General features: G+C 40.7%; 1 protein-coding gene across 1 annotated transcript; it reads left to right on the top strand.

Annotated features, from left to right (window-relative positions):
* Positions 1 to 1,511: 1,511 nt before the first annotated feature.
* Positions 1,512 to 17,217, top strand: LOC124411972. Its single transcript, XM_046891562.1, has 6 exons — positions 1,512 to 1,829; positions 12,676 to 12,771; positions 13,880 to 14,201; positions 15,287 to 15,600; positions 16,819 to 17,022; positions 17,101 to 17,217. The coding sequence occupies exons 3-6, from the start codon at positions 13,883 to 13,885 to the stop codon at positions 17,137 to 17,139; spliced, it is 876 nt and encodes a 291-aa protein (XP_046747518.1). The 5' UTR covers positions 1,512 to 1,829; positions 12,676 to 12,771; positions 13,880 to 13,882; the 3' UTR covers positions 17,140 to 17,217.
* Positions 17,218 to 19,068: the final 1,851 nt, after the last annotated feature.

The raw sequence follows: 19,068 nt of genomic DNA, 5'->3' as shown, positions 1-19,068 counted from the left end.
GATGGGATGGAAATTGACTCTGATGGATTGATAGTAGGAGTATTTGACGCAGCTAATAGATTGCCTGGTATCAAACGACCCATGCATCACTCTGATATCTGTATTTTCCTATCAAGATTCACCGGATTAAATGGCATGCTGCAATTGTGCAAGTTGATGAGCAAATTCCTTTACAGTGATATTGGTGCGAGGCCGAAAGGTCATCGTGAAAAATCGCCTGACAGCCAATGTGTGAGCGGGGATGCAAAATCGAAGAACGGAAAATTTATCGCATAGCCGGAAAAATTCCGTGGTTGACGCCGATGGGTCGGCCATGTCAGGTTCAAACTTCCAATTACGTTACTACCACTCGTCAATGTCAAAGAATTCAGTCGTATCAACTTGAGTCCGCTCCAAATTTGATGCGACACAAAGTTTTTGGGGCACTTTGTTTAATTTACGGGAGTGCGTGGTCCGCGGAAAAAGGTCGTTCGACGCTTTTTACATTTCCTTTATTACAGTCCTCTACGGCTATTCATTATCCCCCGTCCATTCGAGTGGTTAAAGAGAACATAATACTTCAAAACTTCCACTCCCTCGGAGTTAACGGTCTTTGTTACATCACAACGAATAAATATAATCATATGGTTAGGATATCCTGAACGGGGAATACCCGAGACCAACATCAAAATTTTTTATCTTACAAGGACGCAAGATGCAGAAGGCGTACCTGCATTTCTGTTTCCGTTTTACCCATGCAAGTGCATAGTATATGGTGCATGCAAATTACGCGCTTCATGTATGTGTACGAGATCGAAACAGTCCCTTGATGCAAGTTATATGCTCGTCCAGGATACGCGAAAGCTGACGTCTCTCATAGAAACATATATACCTACTCCGCCGCTACGTCAGCCAAGCGACCAACAGTTTGCTGCTCCATGATTCGTCCACACCTCACCATCCCTCGACTAGTTTCTAACCTTTACTGGCAGCTCTGATGTACGCTATTAGTTCCACAACTTCCCGGGAGGAACGATGAAGTCAAGTGCCTCACAGAGTATCAACTCAACTACCCTCCGATGAAATTCATAACCTATAAATTACATACATAATTAAATGTACTAGATCGTTAAGTGATCTGCAGCAAAGATGCTATAATTCTGAAAATAAAGGAATAAGAATGATTTTGCATTGTACAACTCTGGAGTTGTAAAGGCTGTAGAAAATTTGAGTACCGTGACGCAATAGCTGGCTAGAGTTTACAGAAATTTGGGATTCGGGGGCGGCATTAGGGCCGAGATTTATGGGTTTTCATTCGTTTATTTTCACAGGGCATTTTGAAAAATTAAAGAAAACGCGCGTCATAGACGTTGACAAATAGCCAACTCATCCACGCCACTCCTCAGAAAGAAACACGCGCGATGCCTTTGCCCAGGCAGAAGACCTGGTTCTTCGTTCTTCTTCCTACTACGGTACTCCTTTGCCACTTCCACAATCTCTTCACCCCCAAGCCCCTCACCAGGAGCCTCCTGAAATCATCCCTTCCACCGGCACTTCCATTACTCCCTTCCATCATGACCCCCACCACGAAACCGGGGAAGGGATGAACACCGCCACAGCTTGCACGCAGACACAGACCGTACTACCAGGGAGTGGAGAATTTCCCGGCACGATAGGAGCGCACTAGGGGCGGTTGGCGTGGAGGCGGTAGCCTTAAGGGTGCGAAAGAGTAACATATATGTGACTAGGGGCAGCAGAATTCCAAAACCCCTACGCAAAGAGCGGGGACAAGCAAGCCGGCTTCGTCATCTCAGTAGACCCACGGTTTCCGGACTCTACGGACAAACCAGGTGAGCAAACCCCATCAATTCCCGTTATTTACATTAAGAAAATTATTTCCTCGCGAAAGGTTCACCCTCGGGCCGATTCATCACGGTGTCATAATGGACGAATTTCACTTTCCCGCGTCATTGCGATTCCATTCGCTTTCCGATAATACTCGATTTTTCTTATCGCCAAATCAGCTTATTGAATCGCTTCTCTTCCTTCCGTCACATCATTGTGTCTTGGCTTCTTAATGTTGATGCTCATACTGGGCATACTACACACAACTTAAGGATACGCGAATCGTAACCTCATTTGGATAATAACGAATCACTGCCGACTATTGTCATCGACTCGTGCCTGTGAATGAACGATGAACCAAAACCTCAAGGGAACAGTGATTTTCTCGTGTTCGAATTTTATCGTATTCACACGCCAAAACTGTAATAAGGCCATAGTCTCTAGCGGAGCGTCAGACGAAGCAGTGTTATGAATGGACGAAAGCTAGCCGAGGGAGATTCATTGATTGACAATAGCAGCAAAGGGAACGTATAAGCCACTTGTTGCAACCCAAGATGTACCATTGCAGAAGCTTCCATAGGTGTAAAGAGTCGTGTTTTTCATAGCCAAACGAGAAATTCTGTTCTTTACTTATTTTGTGATGATTCGTGTGTATCCATATGTAGACTCCCGCGTGTCATTCGTGAATGATAGAAAATTCGATTTCGATCAATAAAATTTGACCGCCATTCATTTCCCATCCCTATATTCTTGGATGCAAGTATTTATCACTGATGCGCGTTAAGCACCAAACGATATAGTAATGGCCTGATAAAATTTTATATCTACCGCGATTGGCGTATCGATTCAGGTGGAAAAATATTTCCTGATAGGTTAAGATGCTCCCCAATCGAACGCTAACGACCGTTTTTCAGAGATTGATTGAAGCTTCCGAATTACCGCGAGGATCAAACTTACACCAGTAACTTGCAGAGTTATGTCTAACTGAAACCCAATCCACGTCTGCATCATCAATTAACCATTAAAAAATGTTTCATGGTTGTCGATTTCTTTTTTTTTTTTTTAATGTTTTCTAAGAAAATAAAAGCAACTGTGACTTCATCGCATCGATATTATTAGTCATTAATTCATATAGCTTTGAAATTTATCTGGATTTAGTGATCCCTTGAAACCAATATTAATTTCAGCAGTTATTTTTCGATGAGCACGACGACGCCTGCAGCTCCGTGAAATGTTAATATGGTTAACGATTGATCCAATCACGTGCATAGTTTACCTATAATCCTATTACGAGAAAGCTGTGCTGTGCCAATAGCAATAAACCACGTCAGTTTACCCGTCGTGGTTTTGCGTTACTGTACAGTCTTAAATCACTTCATCGTTTACGTTCTCTCGGGAATGCAGGCTGATAAAAGCCGGAAGATAACATGCAACTACGGAATCGGGATACATTCGTTACAAAATTGATATAAATAATCATGAGCTAAATTGGAAAAGCAATTCTATATCTACTTTGTGGATAAAGGAAATTATTTGATTAGAAAATTACGGAAACCGAATCAATTTCAACAGTACGATTAATTAAATAATTAGCTCTTATCAAATACTCTTTGTAGAGGTATACTTGAATTACTGGAAATACTTTTTACTCAAGAGCCGTGGAGGCAATTTAAGATAAGAACGAGCTCATTTTCGGACTGATTGTCAATAATTTAACAGCTTGAGTAGAAACGGAACATCCAGGTCAATTTAAGATAAGAATGAGCTCGTTTTCGAACTCATTGTACTGAAGATTTACAAGTTCAAGCACGAATGGAACATTTAAGGCAGTCTTAAGTAAAATCAAGTTCGTTTTGGTTCCGATAGTTATTAAGTTGACATAAAAATTAACCACTTGACAATACGTGCATAGGATGTGGTCGAATTTTGAAACATGTATGTGTAGTTTGGCAGTTATTTGTCACAACGGATAAGACTTGTGGTTACTTCAAATTAAATGAGTACTATAATCTGATATATTATGTGATATCGATCTAATTATAGGGGTCAAATGAAACGAGTAACTCAAAAATATAAACGTAGCAGAATAACGTCTCTTCATCGAGATTATTCCTTTTTTTCACAAGCAATGCTGAAACGCTAAAATTTTTTTTTGGTCCCTACCCAAGGAGAGTATATTGACTGGAACATGTTGCGTGGAAATGCCTGTATTCGCACAGAAAGTGAAGGAATGAGACAGTAAGAGAACATCTGCGGGTATATTTTCAACGAGTTTGCAAATTTCCTTCTCGTGCGATTGAATCTCTTTGCGTAATGCGGGGATAAAGTAAGGTTAAGTCAAGTTGGGTTCGAACGACGTCTAACTAAGATCCCTTTTAAGTAATCCGGTATTAGCACAAAACCTCTCTTGTCGTCGGAAACATGACGGTCCCACTTGTGGCTTCGGCTGAAACCGCAATTTCTGCGGACGCGGAATCACCTGCAAGAACGACCATTGCCTGGTTAGATAGCGTTAAACCGCGTGAAAAATGGTGACAGAGGTGGGATCACGGGATCGTGGTTCAGGTTCAGAGTGAAATAGGCTTTGGAGATACGAGAATTTCATCAGGGCCAGAAGATTTCGGGGAATATCTGAAAACAACGACATCTTCTTACTTGTAGCTCTTATCCCAAATCCCGCTCCTTGAGTTCTGAAAAGACTGTCCCTGGCACTGCATCGAAGTCTAGGCTTCGATTTTGTTCGAGATCGCTAAGCCGGCTTTTGTATTTTCCTTTGCTCTAATACGCGTTGGGTGGATAGGTTACTAATTGAATACGGGAATAGAAGCATAAGAGCTTTCCGAGACTCATCGAAAGTTCGTTTAGCGCGTAGGCTTACGCGTGGAATACGAATCTGACAAACCTTGGATTTATCTCGGGATTTTTCACAATCTTCTATCAGTGCGATAAGAAATTCAATTGTCATTGACAAATTGACCTCGGTCTTTCGTGTAATAGGTATTATCAGGATGTCCCTTATATAGGGTGTTGACGAATTTTTGCCACCCAACCCCTCAAGTCAACTTCAAATAATTAGAAAACAATTACCTAATTTTTTCAGATGAGGAAATAGCATGGGAAAAACTTTTTTTCTCAGTACATATTTTATTGTAAAAGTAGTAATGTTGAAAAAAAATTTGTAACTGTAAGGTTTTAGTCGGCAATAGTGCTACTGTCTGAGAAAAAATTCACAGAATCATATCACGCAATCTCGACGAATTGCACACCCTCGAAATCTGACTTTTTTGCATTTAGAGGCAATGCAATTCGTCTAGATTTGCTGGTATCGTGATGTAAATTTTTTCACAGATAGTAGAACTAATACCCATTAAAACTTCCCAGTTTCAGATTTTTTAAAATATTATAACTCTTGTAACAAAATATATAGAAATCTTAAAAAATTAGGCAATTGTTTTCGAATTATTTGAAGTTGTTTTGGGGGGTGGGGGCAAAAGTTCGTCAACACCCTAAATACGGGACACCCTAAGGTATTATACTATTACATAATCATTTCTTCTGGCATGAAATTAGAAAATACTATCTAAAATATGTTGATAAATTTTCCGAATGGTTACTGCAAATGACGTTGAAGCGCCGCTCCTGAAAAAATTTCTCCGAATTTTCTGGAAAGCCCGCCAAGGAATAAGGGAGAACCCATGACGTCATCGTTCCACAGTTGGCCTGGGATTGAGCAGCTTTTGATGCGATAGTAGAGCCGTCCGGGTTCGCATACATGAATTCACGCCTGGAAAAATAGGAATGACGTTCGCGGTGTTGAAATTTCATTGGGGGGGGGGGGGCGTTCGATGTCTGAAAATAGATAATGAAGATTATGGAAATATCTTTTATGGTGGGAACCCCTCTATGCTCAGCGTGTCGTCATTTGTCAAAGCGCCTCCATGACGTCAGCCACTTATTGATCCGCCGGGTCTTCCCGAATGGGAGAATAATGCGAGTAAAATATTTTGTTAACTTGTTGCTATAGCGTAAACGCGTCTTATACGTTCAATCTGAAGGCAGCGTCCTCTCCTAGCATAAATTCCAGCAGGAGTATGGCTGGTACCTAATTCGCAACGATTTTTTAGCTAACCAAAGTTTCGCCGTTATTACACAGCATTTGTAACGACCCTTTTTTATCCCCCTTTAACCGGCTTCAACAGCCAAGTAGGTATACCGGGAATGATGATGAGTTGATTTAATTTTGGAATATTTGATCCATACGGTATGTCCTTCAATTAATTCATACAATAACCATACAGAGCATATACATGTATGTGTAATATAATTATTCAAGAATGGAATCTATACATTCGAACAGAACTTAGCAACAAGTTCACTGGTAAAATAACTTTCCTTTTTAACTTTTCAATGAGATAAAACCTTTTAGAGGTTATGATGAGGAAAAAAAGTTTTCGAACCTTTCAACTTTTAACAGCAATAAGGTAGAGAGTAAAAACACACACGCATACATGCAAAGCAAGTCTTTTTCTCCAAGAAGAAACTCACGCCATATATACCGCGATAGTCGAAGCCTAAGAATGTTGGTTATTAAATTCTCTCTTTTTCAACGTTTCTTCATATTTTCCTCCCACGATAAAACTCGTCCCAGATTTTGGCGTTATATTTGAGCAGAGAATATCTCTTGATTCCCCCAACCAACCATCGACACACGAAACCTTATTTACACTTGACTTTGTACAGGGCGCTGAACAATCCAAGAAGACTGATTCGACGAATTTCCATCTAAGCTTTCTTTCTACTCGTAGCCATTGCCCACTTTCATCAGGCGATATCCAACCCAATGGTATACACACTCAGTCGTTCAGGTACTGACTAACAAACTCAGTTTATTGAAAATTTCAAAGATTTGAAGGTTCATGGCTTTACGTATATACCGAGGTGAATCTGGGCACCTACTACATCCCTTTGTACACTTACTGCCTTGTACTGCTTCAGTGCTATTTTGAGAAGCATAATACAGCGATGGTTAAGTCTGACTATAAACGTAGTGTAATGGAAGAACTTCGCCTGTAATACTCGATCGATAAACAACGATTATTTATGTCCTCATATACTGTACTGCAAATGCTGGTTCTGCGGCACATATTTATCGTATTGACCATCGGCAGGTCTGTCCTCCGGCTTTTCTTCGGGAAAAGCACAATAAACCCCGTCGAGTGTTTGGAGACTTGAGGATTGCCGCGGAGTTGGTCTGGCATCAGCGTGAATCAGTGCCGGGATTTCTTATCAACGTGCTATAATGAAGACCACCCACTAGAGCTGGCCGAATGGTAGTCTAATTGTATTTACTTCGGGTCTCGTCCTTATCCTCTACCAAAGGACTATATTGTCACAGTCGCTTTACCGGTTTAACTAGTGAGACGAAGGGACTCTGTACTATCGTAGATTAGAAAGACCGTAATTCTCGTCGCCATTAACCGTCAAATTCAAAAGAATTGCGTTGGTTGTTAATTTTTTATTTTTTGTTTATTTTTTATTTTTTTTGTTTTTCTTTCTCTTCTTCTTTTCTTTCCTTTTTTTTCAACACCAACCGTCAACCTCTGATGAACAAACTTGTTATCTCGCGACAAACTTCCCCGCGAGCTTTTCTCAATATACCATATAAACCTCGTTCAGAGGATCCGCTTTGTGCTCGACAAGCACGCCGCAGATTTTTCGATTAAAATTAATTAGTTTGCCTTTGAGGCGGCCGGTCGCTGCAAACATAACTGAACTGTGTTGGGCGAACTTGAAAGCAAGGCTCGTGGTCGATCAAACTGAGTTAGAACAGACCAAATACAGTGAATTATAGACTTTGGACTCTAGAGGGTCAAGCTGCATCTGCTAGTTCAACTTAATGATTACCGTATATAAATCGGTTCTCACGATCAATACCCGCAAAGGTTAGAGAACAACTACTTCCACTTAATTCAGGCCAACAAAACTGCTTCAAAGTTTGAATAAAGATTAAAACGTAACCTGTGTGTAAAAATTGTTTAGAAAATTAAAAAAAAAAAAAAAACAATTCTGGGTTTGTTATTCTAAAATCTAGCCACGAGCTCGAATTGATGAACAAGTTCTAAAAGTTGTGTAAAAATTTTAAGCGGATCGGATAAAAATTGACCAAGGAACTGCGTCACTGGATTGAAAACGTGGTCGTTCGCTATTTGTATGCGCCATGCCGCTATTTTGCTGTTAACTTTGACGAAAAAATTGTAAAATATTCTTAAAACTATAAATAATAAAATCCTTAAACTCAAATTGCTCTAAGTATTTTAATTTTCTTTTAAAAAAATCCCTAGAAATAGGTATGATTTTATACCGTCCAAGCTGTACCCTTAATACGACCGACACGCGCCAGTCTCAGAGCTTTGATTAATTAGCTGTTTTTGACTCTAATTATGCAACTGAGAAATTATCGCGTACAAGTGTAATGCGAGTACCCGCGAGTTTTTCCTGAATAATTAGCCAGTAATAAACGTGCCCGCAAAAGCCGGATCAGACATACCTATCTAGGTGTAGTATATAGAGTGCAGTTAAATGTACGGGCGAATTGTAAACCGAGGACATAATCACGAATCATTATGGATCGAGAATTGCGGAGTTGAATTGAATGGGTCCATTCGGTAATGCGACAACCCCTGCGGGGTGATATATTTCATCTTAAGAGTAGGCTTAATGTAGGAGAAAAGTGACGGGTTTTTCTTACCCGCCTCCATTCGGACAACTTCGAACGGTGTGGAAAAGCTCAACCCTCCGTGTAAGTTTATCGCAATTTACAATCGATCGACCGCAGAAATCGGCCGTGTGTTTGCTTATTTGGACGAGTTTCACCGGTTTCACGGCTGGCGGTGCGGTTTAAGGGGAGCTTTCCGCTCCGCCCTATCGATCTCCCAAACTTTTGTGACGGCATGTTTCACCGGCATTCACCAGACGCCACTAATTCAGACACCCACAAGTGTCGGAGTTAAAGAGTTTGCTACATCCCACGTTTATTCTGTACCAGCCAGCCCAGAATCTACATACCTACCTATTACCCTACCGAACCGTGTATTAAAAATGGCTTATTTGATACCCTCCCTTCAGGATTTACAAAAGAACGTCATCTGTAAAAGCCGGTGCATTGTGATATCTGACACAATGTGAAGAAAAGAAGAAGAAAAAGAAGTAAAAAGAGGAAAATGCTCGTTCACACTCGCGTCTACAAAGCTGCCACTTATTGTGTCTCCCATAGCGCAGAACCGTATAAGTTACCCGAGTTGATGGGTTGTTATCGGAAATAAATAACGAGGCAACCAATATCCCCTCCCCCTTTTTTCTTTCTGTTGTTGTACGCACGACGTTAATTTTTCCTTCGCTGTAAAGTACGAGCATTTGAAATGCGTTGCGATCGTTCAACACTTGTTGTTATGGCACGTGAATGAACCAGTAAAAGAAGCCCCATCAGCACTGAGAAATAAAATTCGACGACTGATTAAGTCCCCAAAAAAATGTGCAGGTAGAGAGTTTGAACCGTCAAATATCCGTTGATTGGAACGGGCGGGAAAATTTGTTCCACTTCTGAGAAACGTTGACCGTTTCGACTTTCAATTATTCGCACGGAGATTTAAATCAGCGGAACGTGTGCAACAGAGTTTTCCACTTTGGATTTACTCCGTGCTTGATCGGAATTTGAATAATTGTGACAAACTTTTTTCGTCGTCTATTCTCGCTTCGTGATAAATCGGAACGTGACCTGGACCATTTTTGTATGTGTGTTCAATTTGTCGGAATGTTTGTGGAGCTTTTGTGGTATATAAAGACATAAAATTGATTTTCAAAAACAAAAGAAAGGATGGCACAATAGACTCGAAAAGCTCCTGCAGCCGGCTAACGTTAAGTGCTTTGGAATTCAGGCCACATCACCGAGCGTCCAGTTTCAGCTGGTAATCGAATTCCAGCATCGTTTCGAAGTCTTCAGGGGTTTCCTTCGTGAAAAACGAAGGAAAACTCCTGGCTTCTCTTTGTTATTTGCCCTCGTTACGACGACGCTCCAATATACCAATATATAACCTCGCAATTCCATCTCTCTTAGTTCCTGCACCTTTCAATTCGTTCCAATCGACGAGAAACCCGAACTTCGAAAACTTTATAGTAACACAAAACCCCGCGCAGACCTACAGTGTTGCCGCGAGTTATATGGGTGGATGGTTTCGCCGGAAAAGCGTATGCCGATTTATCATTTTATCACTTCGTCCTGTAGTTAACGTTGGACGTCACGCAAACCCACGCGTCGATTGTGGTTTCCGTTGTTTAAATATTCGTCTATTCATTCTACTCTTTAGATTTTCGTCTGTTAATCGTCGTCATTACCGCCGTTATCACTCCCACTCACTTTCTTCCCTCAGTATAAAACCGAGTGAAAATAGTAGAACGAACAAAAGAGAAGAAGAAAAAACAACACAGACGACATATCTCACGCCCACACGCATCCAACCTGTAAGGTATAAAGAGGCTAGAGGTACTATGTACTACCTTATTGTATACATACATATAAAGGATACGTCGTCGTACCGCAAACCATTTACCGCCGGTGGTAAAAATTATCGAGCGAAACCAATACAAGTAAAGCATAGACCCGAGTTATGTACCATACTAAAGGTATAATAAACATGTTGTGGGGAATATTCTAACTCCGATGAAGAAAATCAGCGTTTTTCCTCTGCTAATTTTTCTGCTTTATATATATATGTAAAATACATACCTATATACATATTTCTTTTCTAATTATTGTATTACGACTAACGAGGAGCCTTTGTTCAAACGATCAACTGAAAGCTTATTTACATGCAGACTCCGAACAGGGTCGGCAGTCGGTATTTATACTGAGGGTGTAAATAATTCTTTCGGTCTTATACCGAGAGGTTTTCTTGAAAGGACCTGCTCGTAGCGCGTGCGCGCGATTCAACTTGCTTAATTTTGATTGGCTGACATCCGTGCTCGCAGTCTGAAGTAAGCCTTTGCAGACAAGAACCAGTGTCGCCACTCTGGTAATTGAAAATGTAGCAGCTCTGTGAAAAAAATTTACTATTTAGAATTCAACTATCGTGAAATTATGTTGTTTGTGGCCAGGTGGTACTTTCATTGTTTTCGCACTTGTCAGTGAGGCAGGCCATTGAAAGGTCTCATTCGACAGGCTCATGCCCCATCTAGGTTACATACTACCCATGCCCAGGTTATAATATCGAACCGCATGGAGGGAAATATGGAAATATACGACTTTATAATATGGTCTCTAGGGAAATGTACGATATTACATTGGCATGTTACAGCATGTTACATCGATGGGGTTTAGTTGGAAGATCAATATTGCCTGGAAAAACCGCGTTTCAAAAATTGTATTAAAAATCATCAAACCATACTAAAATATTCTTAAATATATTAAAAGAGCCTAAAGTGTTCTAGCGTACTGAAAACAGTTGAAATGTACTAGAAAGTAAAATTTTACTCAAAATGGCAACACTGTCTATCAAGACAAAGAAAATATCTGTTGACAAGTGACGGTCAAACATAACCTCTCGCGTATTAAGGTAGTTGGGATCGACAGTAACGGCAACCGCGGATCATCGTAAGCACTATATTTCTCAAATATTCAGAAAATAAATTTGGCAACATCGCGTGATTTTCTTATGTTATAGTCTGCTTAAACCTTCGGTATTTACCTCGTTAAAACCTTTGTTTTTGTAAATTAAAATGTCAGATCAGTTACGATTTAAGGCAAGATTTGCAAAAAAATAAATAAAAAATAAAGTGTTTCAGCAATACCGTTCCAAACTTTACGAGATTGTTTAAAATTACTCAAACAATTCCATAATTAAAACTTATGTGAATTAAACATTTCCGAAAGTACTGCCCACTGCCTCACGAATGCCCGGGTTACGACGCAGCCGCCGCGCAATTCACTACGCGTCGTTCACTCTGCCTACGATGCAGGTCTATGCTAGTAACATTTTTACGAAGTTGGCTACGCATATAAACTAGACGAGTTACAATCGTCGAGCGGGTCCTTTCAGGAGAACCTCTCGGTATAGCACTCGTCGGTTATTCAATGGGTCAGACCGTTACGTGCTATTGGAAACGTGGCGTAGAAACCCCTCGAATAAATCAGTATGTCGTACAGGACTAGAGAGCATAGAGAGGAACAAAACACCCTTCAAGACCCCAAGGAATGGAAATGTACGTCTATTCTCAAATCAGCTGCCTGCTTACGCCCACGACGCGACGGTTCGACGACGGTATACCCTTTCCTCAGCCAGCTTATCCCGTCTTCTACGATGCTACAGTACAATATTCGAGTTTTGACAAGCATCGAGATCCCTCAGCGTTACTCTATGGGACCCCGTAAATTACTTTATATACTTTGAGCTGAGGGTATAAGGCAGGTACAGGGTAATGGAAGTTTTGGCGTGCCTTTCGCACACCGTCAACGCGCGGAGGTACAATATAATGCGTATCGTTAAACGAAGCGAGATTTCCTCCTTTTTCTGCCATCTTTCTCGTTTCAATCACGAAAATGTGGATTTCCACAATGGAACTCGCAGGGTCCTTTCATCTTTTTGATCATATACAGTACTTGTAATTTCGTGCTTCAAGTTGTGGCTGTTGTGAACTCGTATAATCCACACCGGTCCGATTTGATGGCTGAGTGTAATAAAAATTTGCTTGTTCCGTACCTGCCTGCAGCAAAACAGAGTGTTTGATTCGGAATAAACCGAGTTTCATGTGCCTGTATATCTGTGACTAAAATCGATACCGCTTCTTGTTTGCTTGCAGATATTTCAATCACGGTGCATATCTCACAACACATATCTTTGGAAAGACTATTTCAATCATCACACGGCTTGAAGAAAGACTGAAAACAACGTGAAGGTTGGTACCAAAATTGATTCATCCAAGCAGTATGTATACATGCACCGCAGGTACCGTCCGCGACGCTCCCCTTTAACCCAATCAACCCTTAATTATAATAATTGTCGCGTAAACGGCCTCGCGAATAATCAGGATCATCGTATTTGTATAACGCCTCCGCTTCTTCGCGGCAAATAGGTACGAGCGGGTACCTGATTGTATAATCGAGAATTAATTTTACTGGATGGTGCATATCGTGTTTCCGACCAAATTGGCAACTCAATTTACCGAAGCCATAAAGTTGTAGCCATTCAAACTGAACCAATTTGGGATAAGAGCATTATATTCAGAGAATGTTGAGGATTGAATAACCGACTAAAACATGTATTGTGTTTACCGCAAGCCATGTGTTAGAAATTCTGTACGAGTGGTTCACTCTTAAAACAGGCGACTCGATTGCTCGGAAAATGAAGGTGATTCGTACAGGTATGTGGAGAATGAAGGGATGTAGACGTACATTTAATAACGCGGCATAACTGCTCGGAGTACTACTGCAGCAGGACTCCTGACGAATATAATTACACTAGGTTCTGTACGTAATTTAGCAACACCTAGCAATTTATGGGATGAACTAATCCTCTTACGCCGTCAACCAAGCGGTAGAGCCGCACACTTGCTTGAGGCAACGACGCCAGTATTATGCATATGAGTTTACTCGATACAGTATCACATAGTTCCAGCCTGACGTCAGCCTAAGTTAATTACAAGTTTCAAATTCTCGCGAATCACCGAAACCTACGAAACATGGGATAAGATAGCAGTTCCCGTACAAAGTTAATCATGTTAAGTGCTAAGATTTAGTTTCCACGGTGTATATAATCAATCCACAAATACAATTATCCGCACCGTTTCTCCCGCACTCTTATACTATATCCTGTAGCTTTCATTTTCATTCCCGCCCGGATAAATGGTATACGAAATCGGGCGCAAAGTCAGAATGGAATGCAATTAAGCGTCCAGCGTTGAGCTTCCGATTGTCGGCGTTGGAAGAGGAGAAAATTATACCGACAGTGATGCCGCTTGTAAAATGAAATTTCTGACGGCCCAACGTTCTCTTCTGTACTTACAGAGAATGCAGGCTATCGTAGGGTTGCTGAGCTTTCACGTGTTGCTCGCGAGCAACATAATGGGATCGAAGGGCCAGCAGTACGGCGTCCATCCCCTGAACCCCGAGGTGGGTATTCCGGTTCAAATATCGGGAGGGCTTACCGAGAAGCGGGGAAATATGGAGGAGCCATCTTGCGAAGAGCTCAGAGCCATGTGGAGATACAGCAAGAGGCAGAGCAGAGCTGCAGAAATCACCAACGAAATACCGACCTACCGCGATCCCTTCTCCTACAACGTTTGGGAGCCCTATCTAGATCGGACACAGTCATCCCTGGTCTATCGGGGTAAGAGAGCTTCCTGCAGGATTGAGGGCATAATTTCACCGGGTCATATACATTCGGTACCCATACATACATGTGGGGGGGGGGGGGGGGGGGGGGGGGGCATAAGCCACCCGAAACTCGTTCGAATCTTGTGCCAACACGAAACTTACACACCAGACCAGAAATCTTCCCGAATACACACTCTTGACACCTGACGTTGACACTCATCTCCCGATCAATAACATCGAATCAGAGTAAAAAGTCTGAACCAACTCGAGCATTTGCGAATCACTCTTCAGCGTCATAACAACTCCACAAAGTCATGAAGTTGACAACGAAGCGCTTAAAGCGTTCGAGCACGGTGTCACGTGACCGATTCAAGCACATTTACGATATTCGATCTCATTTTTTCGTAAAACATCGGTTAGATTTTAAATATTTTCCATGGTAGGTGATCTGTTCGAATGGTAGGAAGTGCGCTGTGGTCAGCTAGGCCAGTCAAATTATCATACCTATGAATTAAATGATGGAACAATTCGCAAGACACAACCTCAAAGCTCAAAGCAAATTCATAATTTCCGAAAAACGGTCAAGTCGATTAAAAGTTACGAAAAGAAATTGAATCGATTTTCGTAAATACTCGTAATTAGAGGATAATACAGTCAGTCTTTACCGACCGCTTTAAATGCCACTTGTTCTGACAACCCGTCACCAAAATCTACGCATCACTGATGTGAAAATACCGCAGTCAGCGCAATTCTACGTAAAATACCCAACAAGAATATTAAAAAGAAACAAAAAAGTCTTATTTTCCTCACCAATATAATCACTTATCGTAGGAACATGTTTTCTAACCTTATTCCTGCATGAAATAAAAAAAATGTTGGGTATTTTTGTTCGAAATTGCATGTAGAATTGCGCTGACTGCGACATTTTAACATCAGTGCTGCGTAAACTTCGACAATAGTAAAAAACCAGTGACATTTTACTCTGTCGATAAAGGATGCCTATGACATCCACTTGAACTGCAGTCACGTGACTCCGTGCAAGAGAAATAGCACCCCCATGGTACAAACTGATCGAACCGTCTTTCTTCCGGTTCAAAGGACCCACAGGTCCTGCCAGAGTCCGCGGAGCGGGCGGCGTCCCGATATTCGGAAGAATAATCCACAAAGCTCCCCCGGGTCACCAACTGCGGAACGCCATGCCCGACAGAACGCGAGCTTTCGAAGAGGTGACGCGCCATTATGGAACGGTGAATCGTCACCCTGCACAGTCACCCCGTCGTCGTCCGATGAATTTCCGGCACGTGGGTGGAGCTTCGCCCTCATCCCAAGACAGCATCTCCCACGTCCCCCAGGCCGGAAGCTTTCAGCACTTGAAGGAACTCATCCGCACCGAACGAGCCCGAGAACTCCAGGTGATCATTCTAGACTCCGTCAATTTATTTCGGCGCCGGTGAGGCCTCCTTCTTCTTGTACTTCTATTCGCGTTACGGTCCTTTGAGGGCTGATTACTCGCTCGCGATTCACGCGATGATCCCGTACTTTTCGAGGCGTGGAAGTAACCGCTCGTCTTGACTCTTATCAGCTCAAACTCGAGCGGTTTGAGTACCTACCAAACCGCATCTCGACGTCCTTTACGGGGGTCGAAAACTTTCGGTATACCGCGCGCAGGGTTCAGGGAAGTTTAGAAGTTGTTGGATACTCGGTCGGTAAACAGGTCAGAATTCCCACGTAATACCAACCTCCGGAAAGCACTCTTTGCAGCGACACCGGTCTGACCTCTCTCTTTCTCTCTCTTTTTCTTGCCTGGCCAACAAACTGTACACAGGTACAACATAAAGGCGAATCGCAAGTTGGCGGTAAATAATAAATAAACCTCCTACAGTCGCTTCGTCGCTGTAACCTCACTTCTGCAACCCGTGAATACACACAAGGTTCCGTTCAACTTTCACCGTCACTTCCGTGACACGAAGACCAAACCGCATGGAAACTCTCTGTGAACGGTACTTTGTCAGATTTATCGCCAGCAAAGGATCAACCGTCAAATATTAAGTTTTGATTCCAACTTACACATGAATATTGTCCAGCTATTGCCGATCGAAAATCTATCGCTTTCCATGAATAAATAGACGGAAATCTCTGGCCAGTTGATGTTGTATGTATTATGTACAATACATAATGATAATTATACCGAACGAGGTAACACAGACAGATTTATATCCTCTAATCTGAATTGTAAGTACAAAGATATTAGGAACTTTAACTTCCATAATGTTTTTGTCTTTAACATTCAGGACCACCAACTTGTGAAATAAGTGGGTTTGACAATTGTAGACGCTATATCTAATGGGTGCATGTTTTCTAATGCAGGAACCTTATGATTGAAAGATTTTCAATCTGTTGTTTCGATATATCACAGACCATATTTAGAGATTTCGTCAGATATCTTCAGATTTTCTTGAAATTCGGGCCTAAACGACGATATTTCTTAATAAGAAAACAAGTGTTCTTATCTCTTTGAACGGACTATAATTTCTTTAGATTTAAAGAAATTTCTTTAGGGTTGGCAATGCTGCTTCGCGATTTAAAAACTATCCACTTGGGGCGTAAAGTATCGGTTCTTCTAATCCCAGGAGCAACGTATCGCCGAAGAAGTAGCTGCGCGGGCTGCGGCAATCAAGGAGATGACAAACGGACGTAGACAAAGCGAGCCGGAGACTCGTCAGCACTACATGAACTCCCTGCAGTCCTACAACGACATGAAAAACGTCAACTACAACGACTACGACCAGGTGCAATACGTCTCGAACATGGCAAACCTCGGGCAGTCCCTGTCGGTGAGTTTATTCGTTTTCCGATTACTAAATTGAGCCAAGTATTTCGTCAGAGAGAACAACCGTCGCCTTTATTTGTAGAGAGGCGATCAGTACGGGAGGGGATACTCGCTTCGTTAAGAAAGCATTTCTTTCATACGGTGGCGAAGACGACTGAACGCGAAAACGACTCATGCAAACGACCGATTACAAAGAAGATAAATATACGGTATTACGATTAGATCGATCGATCGATCGAATCTTCAGCCGCTGTCTTAATGATGATTTTTAAATTCCGATAGGTATACATTATGTAATAATACATTACATAATCACATGTGTACTTATCCGAGACCCCGTGAAATCTAAGATTGCGATTTATGTTATACCTTCACCGGCTCACCGATACTTCCAACGCAATTGCTTGAACATTAAAGCCACAAACTGTTTTCATATATCTTCTCACAAATTGACTATGTTTCGCGATTCCATTCCACGGTGAGACGTGATTTTTTACTCCGTATACTGCGTAAGTCAGCGTTGTAGCTTTTTTTTTTTGTGTCGTTTTTTTAAAGATATCAATTCAATATTATAAAGTGTAGGGAGTGCGATTGTAACGAATAAGAAAAACAAGCCCTGAAAATCTAAGAAATTTTGACGGAACACCTTTGAACAGCACCGCTATACCTACTATAATAGAGATCGAATTATACAGCGGGGCTGAGAGCATCGCAAAATATTCCTTTTATTTCTTATAAATTTTTCTCTACGATGACTGAGGAGTATAAAACTAGAGTAGCTGATAAATGTTTCCAAAAAAATTGAATACGATGAATCAGGTATTAACGAAACGAATTTTTTTTTTGGAATATTCAATATACTTTTTCTTCCGAATTTGTTTTTGTTGCAAAACCCGGTAGTACGTTCCATCCGACTATTTATATACCGTTTTTAATAAACATATCGTTCTTGATCGATGCTCTCAGGTGGAAATTTTTTGTGTTATGCATAATTTTTTTAATTCACTTTGTCTTCGTTTCGAAGAAGATAATTAAACCTGCTGACTGTAACTTTCAATTATACTAAACTGTAAGCCTAATAATGTTAATTAACGTGCGACAATATTGAATAGCGAGTGAGAAGCTTGCGTGCGTCGGAGAGAAAGAAAAATTTCAATCGGCATTTTTATTATTTTTCTACTCCTATACAGTTTTCATATTTTACCTTGCACTTCCACATGGAATTGTACATGGACGTTGAATGATATATGCAAAATATGATAAATTTTATTATCAGATAAAGCGATATCTGCTTGATAATTGCCATTTGTGTAATCGCAAATCGCGCAAGATTTCCTCTTTGTACAATCGCAAGTTTCTCATCTGCAGGTGTATCGAATTGAAGGGAAAAAAAAACCAACATTCTGACAATAACTTTGTAGTATTTATGTAAGAGAAATTTTTTAAAATTATGATATATATATCACAAGAAATGTAATAACCTGCATTATATGAATCAAAGCAAAAAAGCGCGATTATCTCGAGTTCAACGCCAAATCAATTATTAAATCTCACAATATATAATACATGACAATAAATAAAATAATGATTAATAATAATAGTAATGACAATATATTGATAATAATAGTAATAATAATAATGATTATGATTATACGTTATAATGATAATGATAATAATAATAATTTAACAACAAATCCAAGTTCGATATATACAGCTGTATTATAATGCTGCAATTATATACAGCTGATTCTTCTTCTTCAAAAAAAAAAAGAACAATTTTTGGAAGAAAGTGCGTCAGATGACAATGAAACGATCGATCTATGTATATTTGACACAGAATCTCAAGAGTTGCCGATGCTTGATTCGTCGTATATGTAAACATAATATGTGCCATCGGATATTCGTCAAAATATAAAATTTATGATTAGGAGTAATTAGACATGATCCGTTGATTCGATTTTTTCATTTCCGACAGAGAAAGGAGATAAAGAATAAAGAATGAAAAATAAAATATTTCACACGGTAGAATCGTATTATATTTTAGCGGTAT

This window comes from Diprion similis, chromosome 10, assembly GCF_021155765.1.
Source record: "Diprion similis isolate iyDipSimi1 chromosome 10, iyDipSimi1.1, whole genome shotgun sequence".
NCBI lineage: Eukaryota > Metazoa > Arthropoda > Insecta > Hymenoptera > Diprionidae > Diprion > Diprion similis.
Note: the sequence above shows the minus strand (reverse complement) of the source record. Positions and strands in the feature narration are given on the sequence as shown.

Bases quoted from the DNA above. Each gene is read 5' to 3' on its own strand.
- LOC124411972 (XM_046891562.1), top strand. From the start codon at position 13,883: ATGCAGGCTATCGTAGGGTTGCTGAGCTTTCACGTGTTGCTCGCGAGC. The intron at 14,202-15,286 runs GTAAGAGAGCTT...TCCGGTTCAAAG, and splicing joins GTCATCCCTGGTCTATCGGG to GACCCACAGGTCCTGCCAGA. The intron at 17,023-17,100 runs GTGAGTTTATTC...CTTTATTTGTAG, and splicing joins ACCTCGGGCAGTCCCTGTCG to AGAGGCGATCAGTACGGGAG.